Source organism: Morchella sextelata (assembly GCF_020137385.1).
Source record: "Morchella sextelata strain SCLS chromosome Unknown scls_9, whole genome shotgun sequence".
NCBI classification, from domain to species: domain Eukaryota; kingdom Fungi; phylum Ascomycota; class Pezizomycetes; order Pezizales; family Morchellaceae; genus Morchella; species Morchella sextelata.
The window spans coordinates 746,499-761,719 of NW_025408624.1; the positions used below are offsets into that span (position 1 = coordinate 746,499).

At 46.8% G+C, this 15,221-nt stretch overlaps 2 protein-coding genes across 2 annotated transcripts; both read right to left on the minus strand.

Annotated features, from left to right (window-relative positions):
• Positions 1 to 409: 409 nt before the first annotated feature.
• Positions 410 to 2,952, minus strand: H6S33_012882 (uncharacterized protein; the record flags this gene model as incomplete). Its single annotated transcript, XM_044844230.1, has 5 exons — positions 410 to 946; positions 1,005 to 1,116; positions 1,183 to 2,040; positions 2,117 to 2,657; positions 2,838 to 2,952. 5 exons carry the CDS (start codon positions 2,950 to 2,952, stop codon positions 410 to 412), a joined length of 2,163 nt encoding a protein of 720 aa, XP_044694591.1.
• Positions 2,953 to 11,232: 8,280 nt separating this feature from the next.
• On the minus strand, positions 11,233 to 12,300 carry H6S33_012883 (uncharacterized protein; the record flags this gene model as incomplete). The annotated part of the gene is made up of 5 exons (XM_044844231.1): positions 11,233 to 11,406; positions 11,466 to 11,758; positions 11,817 to 11,941; positions 11,998 to 12,089; positions 12,196 to 12,300. The coding sequence occupies 5 exons, from the start codon at positions 12,298 to 12,300 to the stop codon at positions 11,233 to 11,235; spliced, it is 789 nt and encodes a 262-aa protein (XP_044694592.1).
• Positions 12,301 to 15,221: the final 2,921 nt, after the last annotated feature.

Here is a 15,221-nt window from a genome sequence, read left to right on the forward strand (position 1 = left end):
AATCGAGGGAATGTGACGGTGCTGAAAAAGAAAGAAAAGACGAGATTGTCGTTCGATGACGGTGACTCTGACTAACGTACAAGGAAAAGACAAACCAAAGAGATATCACAAAAGAAAAGAAGACACCAGATGATGCTGGAAAAGTCATGCTCAATAATAATGTTATAGGTTCCCTCTCAGATGGGACCACCTTCAGAAAAGAAAACGAGAACTCTAACCTTAAACCCACGCTGTGATCTACAGTTGTTCTGCTCCGCCTACTCGCATGCCCTTAAGATAAAACAAGCCAAAACACCATGTCGCGCTTAACGTCCCTCGATGCGTATTTAAAAAATGTTTCGCAAGAAAGATCGTCCGATATACTCTTCAACCTTCTTTTTAAAAAAAAGCCAACCACCTACCTAGCAACCTAGGAAGAAACCCTTTCAACCCGAATTGCCATGTCTTCAGGCATCGCACGCGCTTTGCCATGAGAGAAAACCTCCTCTCCAGTCTCCCTTGATGCCCGCCTATCCGTCACACTATCCACATATCCTGACCGCCCGTTATCGCTTGAGCTATCCCTATGACTCCGACTCCGAGAACTGCCTCCTTCACCAGCTTCCTCGACAACCGGTAAGACCGTGCCAGACGTTCCTGCTGTTCGTTCCGCGGAAGGTGAACGAACAGCGCCCAAAGTTCTGTTTGGTCTATCACCCTCACTTGTACCTCGTTCCCGGGCTCTTTCCAGAACATCATTTTGAGAGGGTTCGGATACAACCCCTTCTGTAGTGGCAGCATTCTCCCTAGCTGCTTTATCTCTGGCAGCCTCCTCTTGTGATTTCACATGTCCTGAGATGAACTTGAAGAATCGGTCCCCGTATCCGTCTGGTGGAATAGCAGAAACCTGGTCTTTGGGGTTAGATAGGCCTCTCCAAAAGTGCTCTAATCTTTTGACAAATCCATACTATTAAATGGTTAGCAAACCCAGGTGTAACGCGAAATAATGGTTGCAGAATACTTACGTGAGTGAGACAATCAATGATTCCAAGGTAGTAGATGACGTCTCCGTTCTCGTCAGTTTCATGGGTCGCCCTGAAACCGCCGTCATCGCCATAGAAGATGGTGTTCCTTTGCCTATCTCATCGTAAGCATTTCCATTTTTTTTTTTTTTACCAACGCCGTAAAAAAGATTATACACACTCCAAGAACTCCTCTGGTAGTCTATTTGCGCCCCTATCCAAGGTAATCGGCACCTCCTTATTTATTGTCTTCCTTAATTCTCTGGCCTGCCTTGCCTTCTCCATCTTGCTTGGTGTTCTTTGTAGCATATGGCTAGCCGGGTCGTCCTGGCCAGCCTCTGCGGTACTAGCACCAGGTTGAAACACCTTTAACGTATTATTCCGAATGTCTTCACTATTCCCTTTAGTGAGATCATGGATTCCCAATAATAACGAATAATCCATGATATGAAGACGTTTCAACAACTCAACATCTCGGTGCACCTGCTGAAGAAAGAGCTCCTTTTTGGTAGGGCCGAAGTTCAGATTCATATCCCGTCGAAGCCAGTTTAAATCCTTCAGAGTAGCACGAGGGTTTTGCGCAAGGTTTTCCTCCTTGAAATCACGTCCGATTGTCGAACCTTTCAGATCGAAAGTCTGGTGGATGTCGCGGTGTGGCGGGAACAAATTATTCATGACAACAAAGTGGATCTTTCGTCCAAATGGAGTCTTGACTCGGTGCAGCCCATAAAACTGTGATATAAGGGTATCTGGGTTATCTTCCACGTGTTTGTAATAATCCCTCAATATATGTCGAAGGAACCTGTGCTCTCCGTGATGAATGGTCTTAATTATGTACTTGTAATCCCGTGAGAAGTAAAAGAAACTTCCACTTTTGCCAGGTGAGCCTAATTCGGATAATATGTATTTGCTAGTCAAAGACATAAGGTAGTCCGCGGGATCTAATCGAAACTTTGCTCGAAGATGTCGAAATACCCACGGTGAGTAGTCCTTGAACTTAAAGTCGTACTTGGCAGATGGGGTAAGTTCGTTCCCAGTACTACATCCATAATCAGTCACATCCAAAAAAAAGAGAAAAAAGAGAATAATGTTTGCAAATTCAGGGGCCTACTAACATATCAAAAGAGAACTTATTCTTAGCGTCGAAATCGGCATCTGTTAGGGGCCGATCCATTTTGGCGTTGATCCTCGATACAGTGAATCGAATACCCGTAAGCATATTGTAGGCTGTGATCCAATTGACATGGTTCTGATCGACCTTCGTCCCAACCATAACCTTTTCATCATCCAGCTCCTCCTCTGCCTTTCGTCTTTTGCTGGCCCGTTTAGCTTTGATCGCCTCGGCAATCCGTACTGCGTCCTCATCTTGGGGTATCTCGTCAATATGCATGTCGGAATGTAACGACCTTGTTCCTCTGCGCCCTAATGATATAGATGCTCGCCTAGGAGTAGCTGAGGTGGGAGAGAACCGACCACTTGTCACCGCATCCGCTGCACTCCCACTAGGAGTGGTCTGCCGGTTCGAACTGCTAGGTTTGGGAACCTGTAGAGTATGTCTATGTCGAATAGTTGTTGAGGCTGGTAGCTGTTGTGATAACTGTTGTCCAGACGTCACAGATGTAGGTGAGAAGTTGTTTGAAAATCTTGAAGGATTAACTGTAGTGTTTGTAGTGGTAAGCAAGGCTGATGATTTCGCGGTCATAGAGCTCTGGGGGGGTTGGGCGCTGTTGTTCAAAGGCAAGGTAGGGGATCCACGAAGTACAGGTGGGTGTGATGTACCATTTGGCGCTGAGGTAGATAGGGGATCAAATAAGGATCCATTAGGGAAATACGAACTATCTACGGTCGGCACTACCCTTACAGCCGTTCCCGATCCCGCCCCCAATCCCGGAGCCGAGGCCGGTTGATTGTCACGCTCTACCGTGGCGTTGTTGACTCCGTTTGAATTCATTTTAGAAGCCGATGTAGTTGCTGTAGTGGAAGTAGAGAGAGCTGAAAACCCCCCGTTCGGAATGTTGCTAGAGTCTTTGTGCCCTTCACCAAAACCACCAGTCCCTCCACTTCCACCTGTTAAGTCTCTGTTAGAAAGAGAAAGGTTGTTAGCTGAATGAGTCGAGTCCTGGGAGGGTTGTTGATGAGGTCGGGAGAAGTTTGGTAGTGAAAGTTGATGATGCTGTATGCGATGTGTTGATGTGTAGGACTCGTTGTGGGGAAGTGTCATCACAACGGTATCTCCAGACAGAAGCATGCGTTGTTGCCGGTCCAACAGATTTGATGCTCGTTCTCGAAGGAATTAAAAAGGTGAAAAAGGAAAAACACGAAAAACGCGGAACCCCTTTCCCTCACGCGGACAGGCGCAGGGTAGATTTGTCTGAGCGCGGCAGCAGAGGGTGCGTATACTCCGCCTGGCCCAGCCTCCCTAATTTTAAATTTTCCTGGGGTGGGGGGAGGAGGTTTCTCTCTCTCGTTTGCCCAGCCAATGCTCTAAACTCTAGAGTTCAGCGCTTTCTTTCAGGCGCTTTGCTTTGGGGGTTTCTGGTTCCGAGGGGGGTGTTTCTCTCGGTATGGAACGCTATGATCAACCGGAATTGCAACGACGGCTTGGAGGAGGGAAATGATCGGATAAAAAAACAATTACAAAGAGGGAGGGGCTGTATGAGTGTGCGTATGCGCTTGTGATCGACCTGCGAGTGTATACTATGTATGTAATGGGACGTAGGAGAGCTAGAAAGCAAGATGGCTACAACACTGCAGTGCAGTGGATAAAGTTGCTGAGGGGTGGGGAACTTTTGTGAGGGGATATGGATATGGATATGGATATGTGAGGGGATGTTGAAAGAGAGACCGGGGATAGGGAACGAGCGACAGGTCGTGTGTATCGCGACAAGAACGTAAGTCGCTATTGATATTTCTGTTGGAGGAAAGGAGAGTGGGCTACAGTGAACGAGAGACAGCGCGACAACAGAGGGTGTTTGCTCAGGGAGGCGCAGCAACAACTTCATGTGTGTGTGTGTCTACTCCAAATACCTAAAGTAGAGTATATACAGGGAGTGGGGGAGGGGAAATAACTCTTACTCTCAATATTTGTCGTTAGGATTCAGCTCCTCTCTCCCTCTCTCCCTCTCCCCCTCTCGGGTTCTCTACTTCCCTGCCTACCACAAACCACTCCTTACTTGACGTCTTGGTTCTTCTATATTGCCTTGGTATCGGTCTTCTATGGTAAGCATCTCTTACAATGCTTACCTTACATGCATTGTTATTTCGGCAACGGATGTGCCGGTTCCTAGACGGACCTCACCTTCCTATAAATTTAGAATGTTGCCCTAGACTTAGAGTACCGTACCGGATACAGCCCAGTCAAGTAAACAAGTAGACAACCTACGCGTATAGTACGGATGGCTTCTTTAACTATACGTGCAACAATTATTCTTAACATTGGACCCTGGAACTTGGAAACAATGTTTTCTCAATCCTCTACCATCTAGCGAGTCCCAGTTACGGAAGGGTTGGCAGTGATCAGTGGAGCTTCAAATAAGATCCAGCAACCGAGCATGAAGCTTGCAAAATCTCGGAACTCTCGGATTCCCTTGCTAGTATCACTCGAATCCATATCTTCTACTCGAGGTATCCATCTATCCAAAGCATCTGGTATGTAATCGAAAGGTTCGAGGGGAAGAGCTAGAAAGCATTTGGAAGCTATTTACCAAAAGCAACTCACCATGTCCCTGTATGCATGTCTTGGCAAGAAACCAATGCAGGTTTGCAGCAAGCACGTTGATTTCCCTTCCTCCCTAGCCATTTGCAGACGCTGCCGCCGGACTCGCACGTCATCCCTCAAGACATCCCGTCCTGTGCCTGCGCCAGAGCCGTTCCAACATCTCCACTTCAATCGATAGCTAAGTACCCCATACTTTGCATGAAGGCGATAAGGAGGTGATCTACGGTCTTCCAGGTTTATCTTCTAAACGTTATCGATGGAAAGAAAGGAAGAAAAGAAGAAAAAGCCCTCCCCAGGATCGCAACGAAGGAGAATACCGGTATGCTTAGCTGCAATTCGGCACTAGGCCTCGAAATATGTAATTCAGCCTTACGAACTTTACCCTAGACCAGAAAACCACCAATAAAATAAGACCCATAAGAACCAACCATTGGAGGATGCAGCAGACTAAAAAAAATCATGACACGTACCAGGGGGTAAAAAGCGAGAGATGGCTGACGGTTAGAGATTGAACCATCAATGCACCGAGACAGGCCTTATATAGATACGTCGAATCAAAGGAATCTGTTCACAGAACACGCCCCAAAAATTTTTGTGGCGCGCAACCGATGAAGGTTAATCAACTGCAGTAGAAGCTAAAGCCTGAGGGTCATAAATTATTGGTTGATCCCAACTGGCGGTAACTACGGGGTTCTCTCATTCGATCAGAAGTCGCACGAGTTACACTACAAGCCTGGTGTGGTAACAGATTGTTATGATATGTCTCTTATTAATCAAGAGGAGTACGCGTCCTTCAACTACAGCGGTCATACCTGTACACCGTCATTGATGTCGTCAAATCTAGATTCACTCGGGACCATCTTATTGTACCAAGGCCCCGTCCTCCTCTAGCTCTGACAGGTAGGAGAAGATTCCCCCAACAACCAGATATCCAATGAAATCGACCAATTACCCTCATAATTCCAATCATAATTACGTGAGGATTTAAAGTCAGAAATCCTTCCAATCTGGAGGGCTGTGTACATAAGCTGACATGTTTGGCTCTGGTCATCGATCGATTCTCCACGTGCATGTATGTATCTACTTTAGTTTTACTCTAATACCTACATGTACATGTAGTTACATGCAACTACTATCGGCACTACCTTTGTCTCACAAACGATGATCATACTAATACTGTGGGTTACCCAAGCTTTCGGGTTCATCAATTCTTCCATTCGGTAACTGCAGTGAAGCCTACCATGGCGGAGGTATATCAGAACCTAATCACCACTTATTTTCGTGTCCTAGGCCACCATGAGGCTCGATACCGTCTAACTACTTTGCTGGCACACCATGAATGCACCCCGCGACGTTCTTACTGCTGGGTTTGGAGTTGATGACGCAACACCGGGGCACAAATGAAGTATAATGGCGCTTCTATTTACTTAGCTTCAAGAAGGTCTCAATTTCATACGGAAAATATCTGATGAATATCCTCTACTCGCCGAGAATGCGCCTCAGGTGCCCGAGCTTGCTCAACCGGTGTGTTTAAAACTAATTCGGTGCGGGGACACCCACCGACTTCGTTATTCAGAGCTTTACGGATCAATCGGCACGCCGATAAAACATGGTTTTATTTTTGCCAGGGATAGGGACACCATTCATGTCGTTATAACTTTCGGAGTTACTCTTAAGAATCAACTAACTAGCTAGTGAAAGTGTGATGATTTGGTCGAAATAGTGTTTCTCCCCTCTCCTTTGGTCTTTTCTTAAGATCATAGGAAATTTGAAGCTGCGTGTGGGAATCATATTCGGTTAGAAGATGCATGTGCCTCTATCTCTATCGCCACAAGGCTAGGATCAAATTATAGATTCAACCCAATTTATACAGCCCCCACCTGTTACATGTTCAAAACTCTTTGTTCCACCTCCTTCTCGTTAATTCTCACACCTCCATAATACAAGTGTGATTTTCCGGACTAATAGCATACGAAGCAAGTCGTAAAGGTAATTCTTGTGAGGCGATCCCCCTCACCACTTCATGCACTTGTGACCATCGAGACCACTCAAAGATCGGCCCCAAGTCTAGGTCTTCAGCCGCTTCTGCACGTTGAGGCTATAAAAGGGAATTATACTCCTATAGTTATCAAAAATAGAAGTCCCTTCAAATAAAACCTATCCCCTCAAATCTTTAGGTTAGGAAAGTTCAATTTCCGAGGTGATATGATCATGGTCAATGATGTGGGGCATTTGCAACCAGGGTTAGGTTTTCAGATGTTGAGGTTAGGGTTCTGTATTCTCGTTTTACCTCGCCATTTTGTATGGGCGGGTTTTGCAACAAAGTTATGAGAATGCCATAATTATAGCTAGCCTAACCAGAGCTAGTTTAGGCAATCCCAAATAGGGCATGATACTCTCTAAAACTGATGGATGAAAGTCAGAAAATGCAGAGAATATAAAAAAGTGGCAGCATAGAGAAGCTCAGAATCTAAAGGAGAATACATCTGTAAGGTTACTTCATGCTTCTTTGGAATGTTTTTCTATGTTGCACTCTCTCAACAGCAGCCATAGAGGCAACTCCGGGAACCTGTATAATAACAGCACTATTTCGCAATTTACAAAATAATGGACAGTCCCCACCTCTCCCTATGATTTTCTCCCATTGGCTGCCTGGAGTAGCCCACAGCGCACCCACCAATCACACATCTTCCCTCATAATTATGATGCAAAATCCGCCCTATTGAACTCTAGTGGTGATTGGCGAGGCTTGGCGGTTTTTACTAACAAATCGAAAAGTAGATCTGGTTTTAAGAGCCAAGCTTCACCATACACTCCCCTTCGGAGAGGGGGGTACGAGTTTGTTCAATCAATTGCAAGCCTAGGTGCAAATAGCAGCTTTATATTATGTAATTATATTTGTGGGCACATCACAGTTTATCCCAGGAGCTTGTGCTAGGGATAAGCCTTTTCAAGCCCACTAGCTTAATCCTGTTTCTTGGCTATTATCAAGCTACAGTCGCCCGCTGTTGTAATGAACGCTCCTATACCGAATATCTGCTGTATCGAACCACTTGGGCTGGCTTTTTCCTACCCTAGCAAAGAGTTTGGTCTGCTGTACTGAACAATCTGCTATACCGAGCGGAAAGGTGCTCAATATGCACGTTCGTTATAGCGGCGGGCAACTGTGCTCGTAGGGGATGGGCACACTACAGTCGCCCTCCGTTATAACGAACCTGCATATTCGAAAACTTCTCGTTCGATACAGCAGGCAAAATTCCATCATTTTCTATGTGAAATTCAGATTTGGATCACCAAAACCCGTTCGTTATAGCAGATTTGTGACTTTTTTGGCATTCGGAGGCCAACTGTACTCTACATGTACTAAGCTGATTATTCCCCTTATCATATTAGTTGTTTCTTTCTGGTGAGGTACAAATACTGACAATTGCCTTGTCCAGGATATTTTTATGGACATCTAAAGATCAGAATATGCGATATAATTCCACTGCTAACATATGGGGGAGTTTCAATGTGGTTGGCTGAACAATTGAAACCTCGACCAACCTATAAAAACCTATCTAGCAAAGCTTAGTTGATCCAGGCCTACGTACGGCATGTGGCTTTTGAGTCAAAAACGACGTACATATTGTAGGAATCGACTCATCTATCTAGAAATCATTTGATCGGGCATCATAAGTATATTCGGCTTTGCGACAGCGAATTGACACAAATCATTCCCGAGCCCTGCAAGATATAACCAATACACATAGATAATATCAAGACTTTATCTCCCGTCCTGTACCTTCCTTTTCTATACTATCCTCTGTGGCCTGTTGTCCCTAGAGGACCACGAGAGGCACTAATAGTACTCAAAGACCGTAGTTGTCCAATGGATGGAGTTTGTCAAGTGGGTGGACCCTGTCAAGACAAACCCTGGAGGATTTTTCCCAGGTCCCATAGACTTCACAGGTCTCAAAGCTTAGCTCATATGTGTTTAGTTTCTGTGAAATTTTCAGGCTTAACAAGAGAAGATAATATGGAGAAAACGAGAGATCCTCAAATGGCAAAGCGAGGACCTGAGGTTCCTCGAAATCAGTACAGCTGGTTGGTCTTGACAAGCTGTCCTATTCACTTCACAAAATCCACGAACCTGACCGACCACAGGCTTTGAGTGCCACTACTGACAAAACCCCCAGGGTTCTTCGTCATCTAACTGAGAACTATCAAGACTCATTAATCGATTAAGGACTCAAAGTATTGTGGGGAATAGGATGATAGTTTTCAATGACAGAGTCCACCAATGCTAGTTAGCTTCTTCTATTATCGTATTCAAACCGTCCTTTTAGGTTATAACTAAATTCGTCCAAGGAATAAACATGTATTGGTGGAAGATCTATTTGGCCCCCCACCGGTCCTACCTAAACTACTAAATTTCCTGCTTATAGGCGACTCTTCAACTGTGCTCAACCGAACCCCCCCCCCCCCCCCCCCGCGGGAATCCAGACAACTAAAGTGGGAAATATAACACCTACCTACGTTACAAATACTCTCAGGACTTCCTGAATTGATATTCCTCATAGATCGTGGTTTATCCGAGTGGGTGTATATGAGTAAATGATAAAAGCGACCAAGTTTAACCAAAACGCTCTGAACCCCAAGAACCGCGAGGAAAAGTATTCATGGGAATAGCTGGGAAATCCTTTTCTCTGCTGATACAGAATATATTCCAGGCTTATTCTGAGTCAGTGGCTCCATATACCTCTATTAAGTTCAGCCAATCGAATTATATGAAGATGTTGCTCTTCTTCTCGGTGAATGATTTCTGCATGGCATTTGATAGGCCCGTTAATAAAACTAGCTTGTTGCCGCGATATTATTCGAGGATCTCAGCGACTCCTTAAGCAAGAATATTATTGTTTAGCTCGCGACACCAGAATTATTTACCCTAAACCTGATTTATTACCAGCAGCGGTTTTTAGGTTGGAACATTCACGTCCTGAATCCCGCCCAGAAAATGAGGCCTGGAAAGAGTGTACGCGTATCATAGGATAGCCAGGAACAGTAAGGGTGCTCAAGGTCGGGCCTCGGGGAAAATGAAGGGAACGGGGGCTCAGGGTTAGCCTTGTGGAGCTAGAAGGGGGCTCAAAGACAGAAACCTACATGCAGCTGAGAGATATCCCACCCCTAGTGCTCCTCCCGCCGCTGTCCTCCATTCAAGTTATAATACTAGGCCCGGGCACAAGACTACACCAATGCATCTATCTATGAATCCATCAATCTAATCTACGAATCTACCCAAGAAGCTCAAATTCTCCGCTACAAACCTTTGGGGGCTCTACCATCTAGACCACCCTACCAAGGAACCCTGAGGCCCTGTTGTTATCGACACAAGACTGTATGGATTCTGTCTACAGGTGAGCAAATCAGCCACTATCCACTACTGATAACCCCAATCCAAGACTAAACCCTCAAACCCCATAACTAGAACAACCACTATTTTTACAACCACCGTAACCTACCACGTCACTCTAACCCTGTTTTTGTGGTCTTCCCCACGGGCAAAGGACCCTCGGCGATGACGGAATTGGCGAGGGAAAATTGCCGGTTTTACCACGATGGTGATCACCTCGTCATACGACACGGCTCCAAAAAAAAAAAAAATTCAAGGCCCCCGGCGTACTTTTGCCTCGCTCGAGAAATCTTGCGCGGAGAGTTGTGGTTTTGCAAAAACAAAACCGCTCGGCTGTTGATGTTGGTGTTAATCCCATCACTCGTTGCCAAGACCGAGTGACGTTTAAGCGCTGGCTGGAGAATAAACGATTGCCTGGCTCACGGCGTGACAACAATCTGAAACCCTAGCCCCTAGGGCATCCCCCCGAGCGAGTCTTAGCTCCATCTCACTAAACGTTATCTGCGCCTCGTGGCCAATCTAAGGCAATGCGCAAATAACCCAACGTCAACTCGCCAACGGTGTGGGAACCAAAAAACGATATTCACAACTAACAACGCAAGCACATATATTTTTGTGTAAAATTGATTTCTTTTTTTTTTGCACGATAAAGAATAAAGTACACAGGCAAAAAAAAAACCAGAACATTGGAGAGAAAAAGAACAAAGCCGCCCCGCCTTTCCCAGAAACCCCACAAAGAACCCAGTTCACTTTCATTTCCATATCAACTACTACCCTGTATAACTCAGGGCGCGATATAATCACGAGAACGAAAAGTGTCAATGAAAAATCACCAGAAAAGAAAACCGAACAAATCAAACCCGTTTTTCGCAAACAGACCCTATCCTTCTTGGACCAAAAGACAAGAAAAACAAAATACCCAAAAAAAGGAAATCACAAGGAAACGCAGACCCAGCATTATACCCAAGGAAACAAAGAAGAGATTGAGTCAGGAAGAATCATGGAGCATCGTTGGATATAAGAAAACTTGCTAAAAGAGGGTGGCCAAGCCCATTCCTGTCCCAAAAAGCCGGTTGGAGAAGTACATATTACAAGAAGTGGGAAGAGAGATGCGAACCAGCTTAAGCCTCGGCAGCGGGGGCGGCGGCGGTCTCCTTCTTCTTGGGGGCAGCCTTCTTCTTGGGAGCGGCGGTCTTCTTCTTGGGGGCAGTCTTGGGGGCAGCAGTAGATCCCTTAGACACACGTCCAGACTTGGTCTTGGTCAAGACAGTTGTCTTCTCGACGACAGCGGGGGCCTTTAACACGTGTAAGCATACATTTTACATGGGATATAAGATTTCGTGATTCAACTTACAGCCTTCTCAGCCTTCTCAGCGGTCTTGCGAGGCTTCTTGGCGTTAGACTTAGGCTTAGCCGCGGTGGCAGTGGTCTTTTTCTCCTTGGGGGCAGGAGCAGTCTTCTCGACTTTCTCGGCCTTGGGCTTAGTGGTAGTAGTCTTCTTGGTGGTGGTGGTGGCCTTCTTGGTGGTGGGGGTCTTCTTGGTGGCCTTCTCAGCGGTGGCCTTCTTAGTAGTGGCCTTCTCGCCGGTAGCAACCTTGGACTTGGTAGCGGGCTCCTTCTTCTGAAGCTTCACGGTTCCAGAAGGACCTAGCACAGAAATTAGCTCTGATGCGCTACAAGCGATACATAGAAGAAAAAAACATACCCTTGGGGAAGGTGAATTCGCCGTCGGCGGCACCCTTCTTAAGAGCCTGGTTGAAGAGCTGATCGAACCTGTCGGTCCCTACACCCTTGTAGTTCGCTTGGATGTATTTCTTGAGCGCCGGACGGCTAGAGAAAAAACGCGAGTTAGAAGAAAATTCATCATAACAACGCGTAGAAGCAACACGAGGTAGTGCGAAAAATATGCGCGCCCGTATGGCAACATGTATCCGTGGAGAATTGGGTGAACCAACCTGGAACCATTGCGTTCTTTGAGCTGAACTCGACAAAATAACGTTAGTGATCATGTTCAAACAGCAAAAACTCGTCACCACCGTTTGGTAGAGCGACTAACAAAGGGGTGATAAAGTTGATGGACTTACAGCGCGGATAGACTCCTTGATCATTTCCTTGTAAGGAGGGTGCTCAGGAGCAGAGGCCTTCTTAACGGTGCCGGTGGCCTTAGCAGTGGTAGCTTTGGGAGCCATTTGGTTTGATTTGGGGGTAGTTTAGATGGAGAGGTTCTGAAAAGTGTTGACAAGAATGTTGGAGATAAGGAGTCTTTGGGGGGGCGCGAGGACGTTGAGCAAGAGATTCAGATGCGAGTTGGGCTAAGGAGAAGAGACGACGAGCGGGAGGACCGGCGGGGCTGCTCTATATGTCCCACGCTGCAGCCGGCCCAGATCAACAACACCCGTCACTCACACCCCTGGGTTAGGGTTCAAACGAGACACACACCACCCTACGGTGTGGTATCGCGCTCTCCGATTCAATGGGACAATTCTCCCTCTAGCATCCGCCCTGACCGGTGCGTTGGGCAAATACTACGGGGAACGTGCGTGTGGTCCCTCCTGCCTACCTGTTCTGCTTTTGCCCCCCCTCCGACTTTTTTTTGCTTTCTTTCTTTCCCGCGTTGGTTGCTTGCCTTCTTTCGATTCTAACACACATCCTTACTCACTTTCCGACGACCTTTCACCCCCCCCTCCTCAATCCTGATATCCTGATGGCATCTTTTTTTCGGGGTCTCTTCGCATCTGCCCCTTCCCCTCCCTTCCCTGTACCATCATTCTGCTAGAGAAATTGAATGGGGCCAAACGGCCTATCACACCCTCTAATTCCTACTCTTTCTTTCTCTGGGAGTTGTGCCCGCCCGTGTGCCATTTTACCATTCTATTTTCCCTCCCTGTCCACCCCCCAATACCCAATTTCTTGTAATCAACACGTCACCGCAGCTCCCCGTACCTCCCCTCCCCCCCCTCCAAGTATTCTCCCCCACCCCTCCCTCTCTATCTTCTATCAGAGTATGTAGGTGCCTACCCAGGTAGAGAGAGGGTTCTCCTTCTATCTACCGTTCTATCTCTATTCCTCGTTGAATCACTACGTCCATCCTATTGCTTCTTTCCCCTCCCCAGCTTTTCTTTTTTGCGCCATCCACCCTTCCCGCCGATTGGACACGTTTGATAAGAAGCTCTTCTACCTTCTTACTCTTTGTTGTCACTTGACGCCCTCCATGTAGACTGCAGTGTATGATCTGGGATCAGGCACTGTTCCTATCCTTCACTCTATATGGCATTGTATCACATCGTATCGTACCGTATCGTGTGCCTCTACTTATGTGGTGGAAACCAAAAAAAAAATCTATCCTTCGCGCGTCGCGTCGGATCAACTTCAAAACGAAACATCACAAAGTAGAATATAATGTGAATACATGAATATGATCAGATAGAGTGGCCCAGATTCACCACTCCTGCTGCTCAAAAAGGTTGGGGAAAACCCGTAATTCGCTTATTTGGTTGTTGTGGAAGGAATCTTCCCTCCCGCCCGAAATCCCCATCCAAACCTTCCTCTGCTACCTCACCCAAGATACATGCACTCAGTGGATAGATGGCACAGCAGAGCACAATGTAAGGAACGGGATTCTCAACAGTGGCAAGCACAGCCAGCCTCTCAGAAGCTTCCACATCCACACGCATCGTTTTGGATCTGGCGGTAGCAATCGGGCGTGGGTCGTTTTTCCTGGCCGTTGCTACAATCCCAATCCCACCCGTCTCCGCGTCTGAGTTTTCCCACCCTTCCTTCTCCATTCCTTCTCCACAACAACGCCAAATTAGCAAACAAAAATATAATAGAGATGTGATGGGGGATTATGGTTTGGTGGTGCTCGCGATGGGGATGGAATTAATTGTAGTTAATTATTGTTGTGGTTTTGGAATTTTGGACACGGCGTGGTTGGGCGGCTTCACGAAAATGTGAATATCGCGATCGTGAGCTTCTCCCCACGACCCTACTCGAAGCTTCCACCGCAGCAATCCACTACTCAACGCTTCTCTGTCCCGTATAACCAATATCAAAGCCATCTCCTCTCTCCCCCCAACAACTCGACAAAGTTTCTACTTCCCCAGGGCGTTGGCTCCCAACAAACTCCCCACTATCAACCCACCACACACCGAGTCATCTCCCCCATCATCGCGCCATTTCGCAACCTCACCCCCATTCACCCCCTCCATAGCTCCTCCAAATCCCCTTCAATCCAGGCTTTGAGCATGAGGGTCTACTGCCCGCCTCTTTGCCGACAAAATAGTACCGCTCCCATCGCGTCAGAGTACGAACTCGCCACCTTCCTTTCCCCTCTTTGACAGCTTGCCCACGGAGCCGTGACTGGCCGTGACCGGACGAGTGATGTCGCGTGCGCCAAGAAATAGGCGCTAGTGGTTTCTAACAATTATTTGGAGAGCTACTAAGTTAGTAATACTACATTTATGCTTGATATCAGTTTTTTGGCCCTTAATCACTTAAAAACATGCTTTGAAGTCATTATGAAATCAATTTCCTGAGTTCCTATGCATTTTCTACCTAAGCTTGTGTGCCAGTTGTACGTAGGCACGTGAGGCGCGGTGTGGCAGAGCTGGCGGTTTCGTTTCGTGGTGGAATGCATGATAAGCGAGCGAATATCACCCACCACGACCACTCCCTGCTCTAGCTAGGAATATACGTATCTCCGGTGGGTTTAAGGTGAGGCGCAAAAGGGCGTAGAATAATTGCTATTTTTTATTTGTTTATTTATGGGAAATTCCAGAAGGTTTTTTCACGATCGTAATCTGCAACGAATGAAACCCCCGACCCAGTCCGCGGCGTGGGGATTTGATGCGAGGGTTTGGGATTGATTAGAATTTAGTGCCCGAGTAAGTGCTATGCAGGGTCTACGAGGTTGTCGTAATTAGAGTACATAGGTGGGCACGGGTGAGGTCTGAGGATGGGGGTAGGGGTGTGGAGGGTTTGGGTTGGTGGTGGGAAGGCTTAGGTGAAGTCATGGGATATCACTCATTTCGGGATTGGGATCGGCTACTGAAGTTGTCGCTTTGAACTCCTGTTGTTTTGATTGGTTCTGGGCTGGAGAAGGGATCCGGGA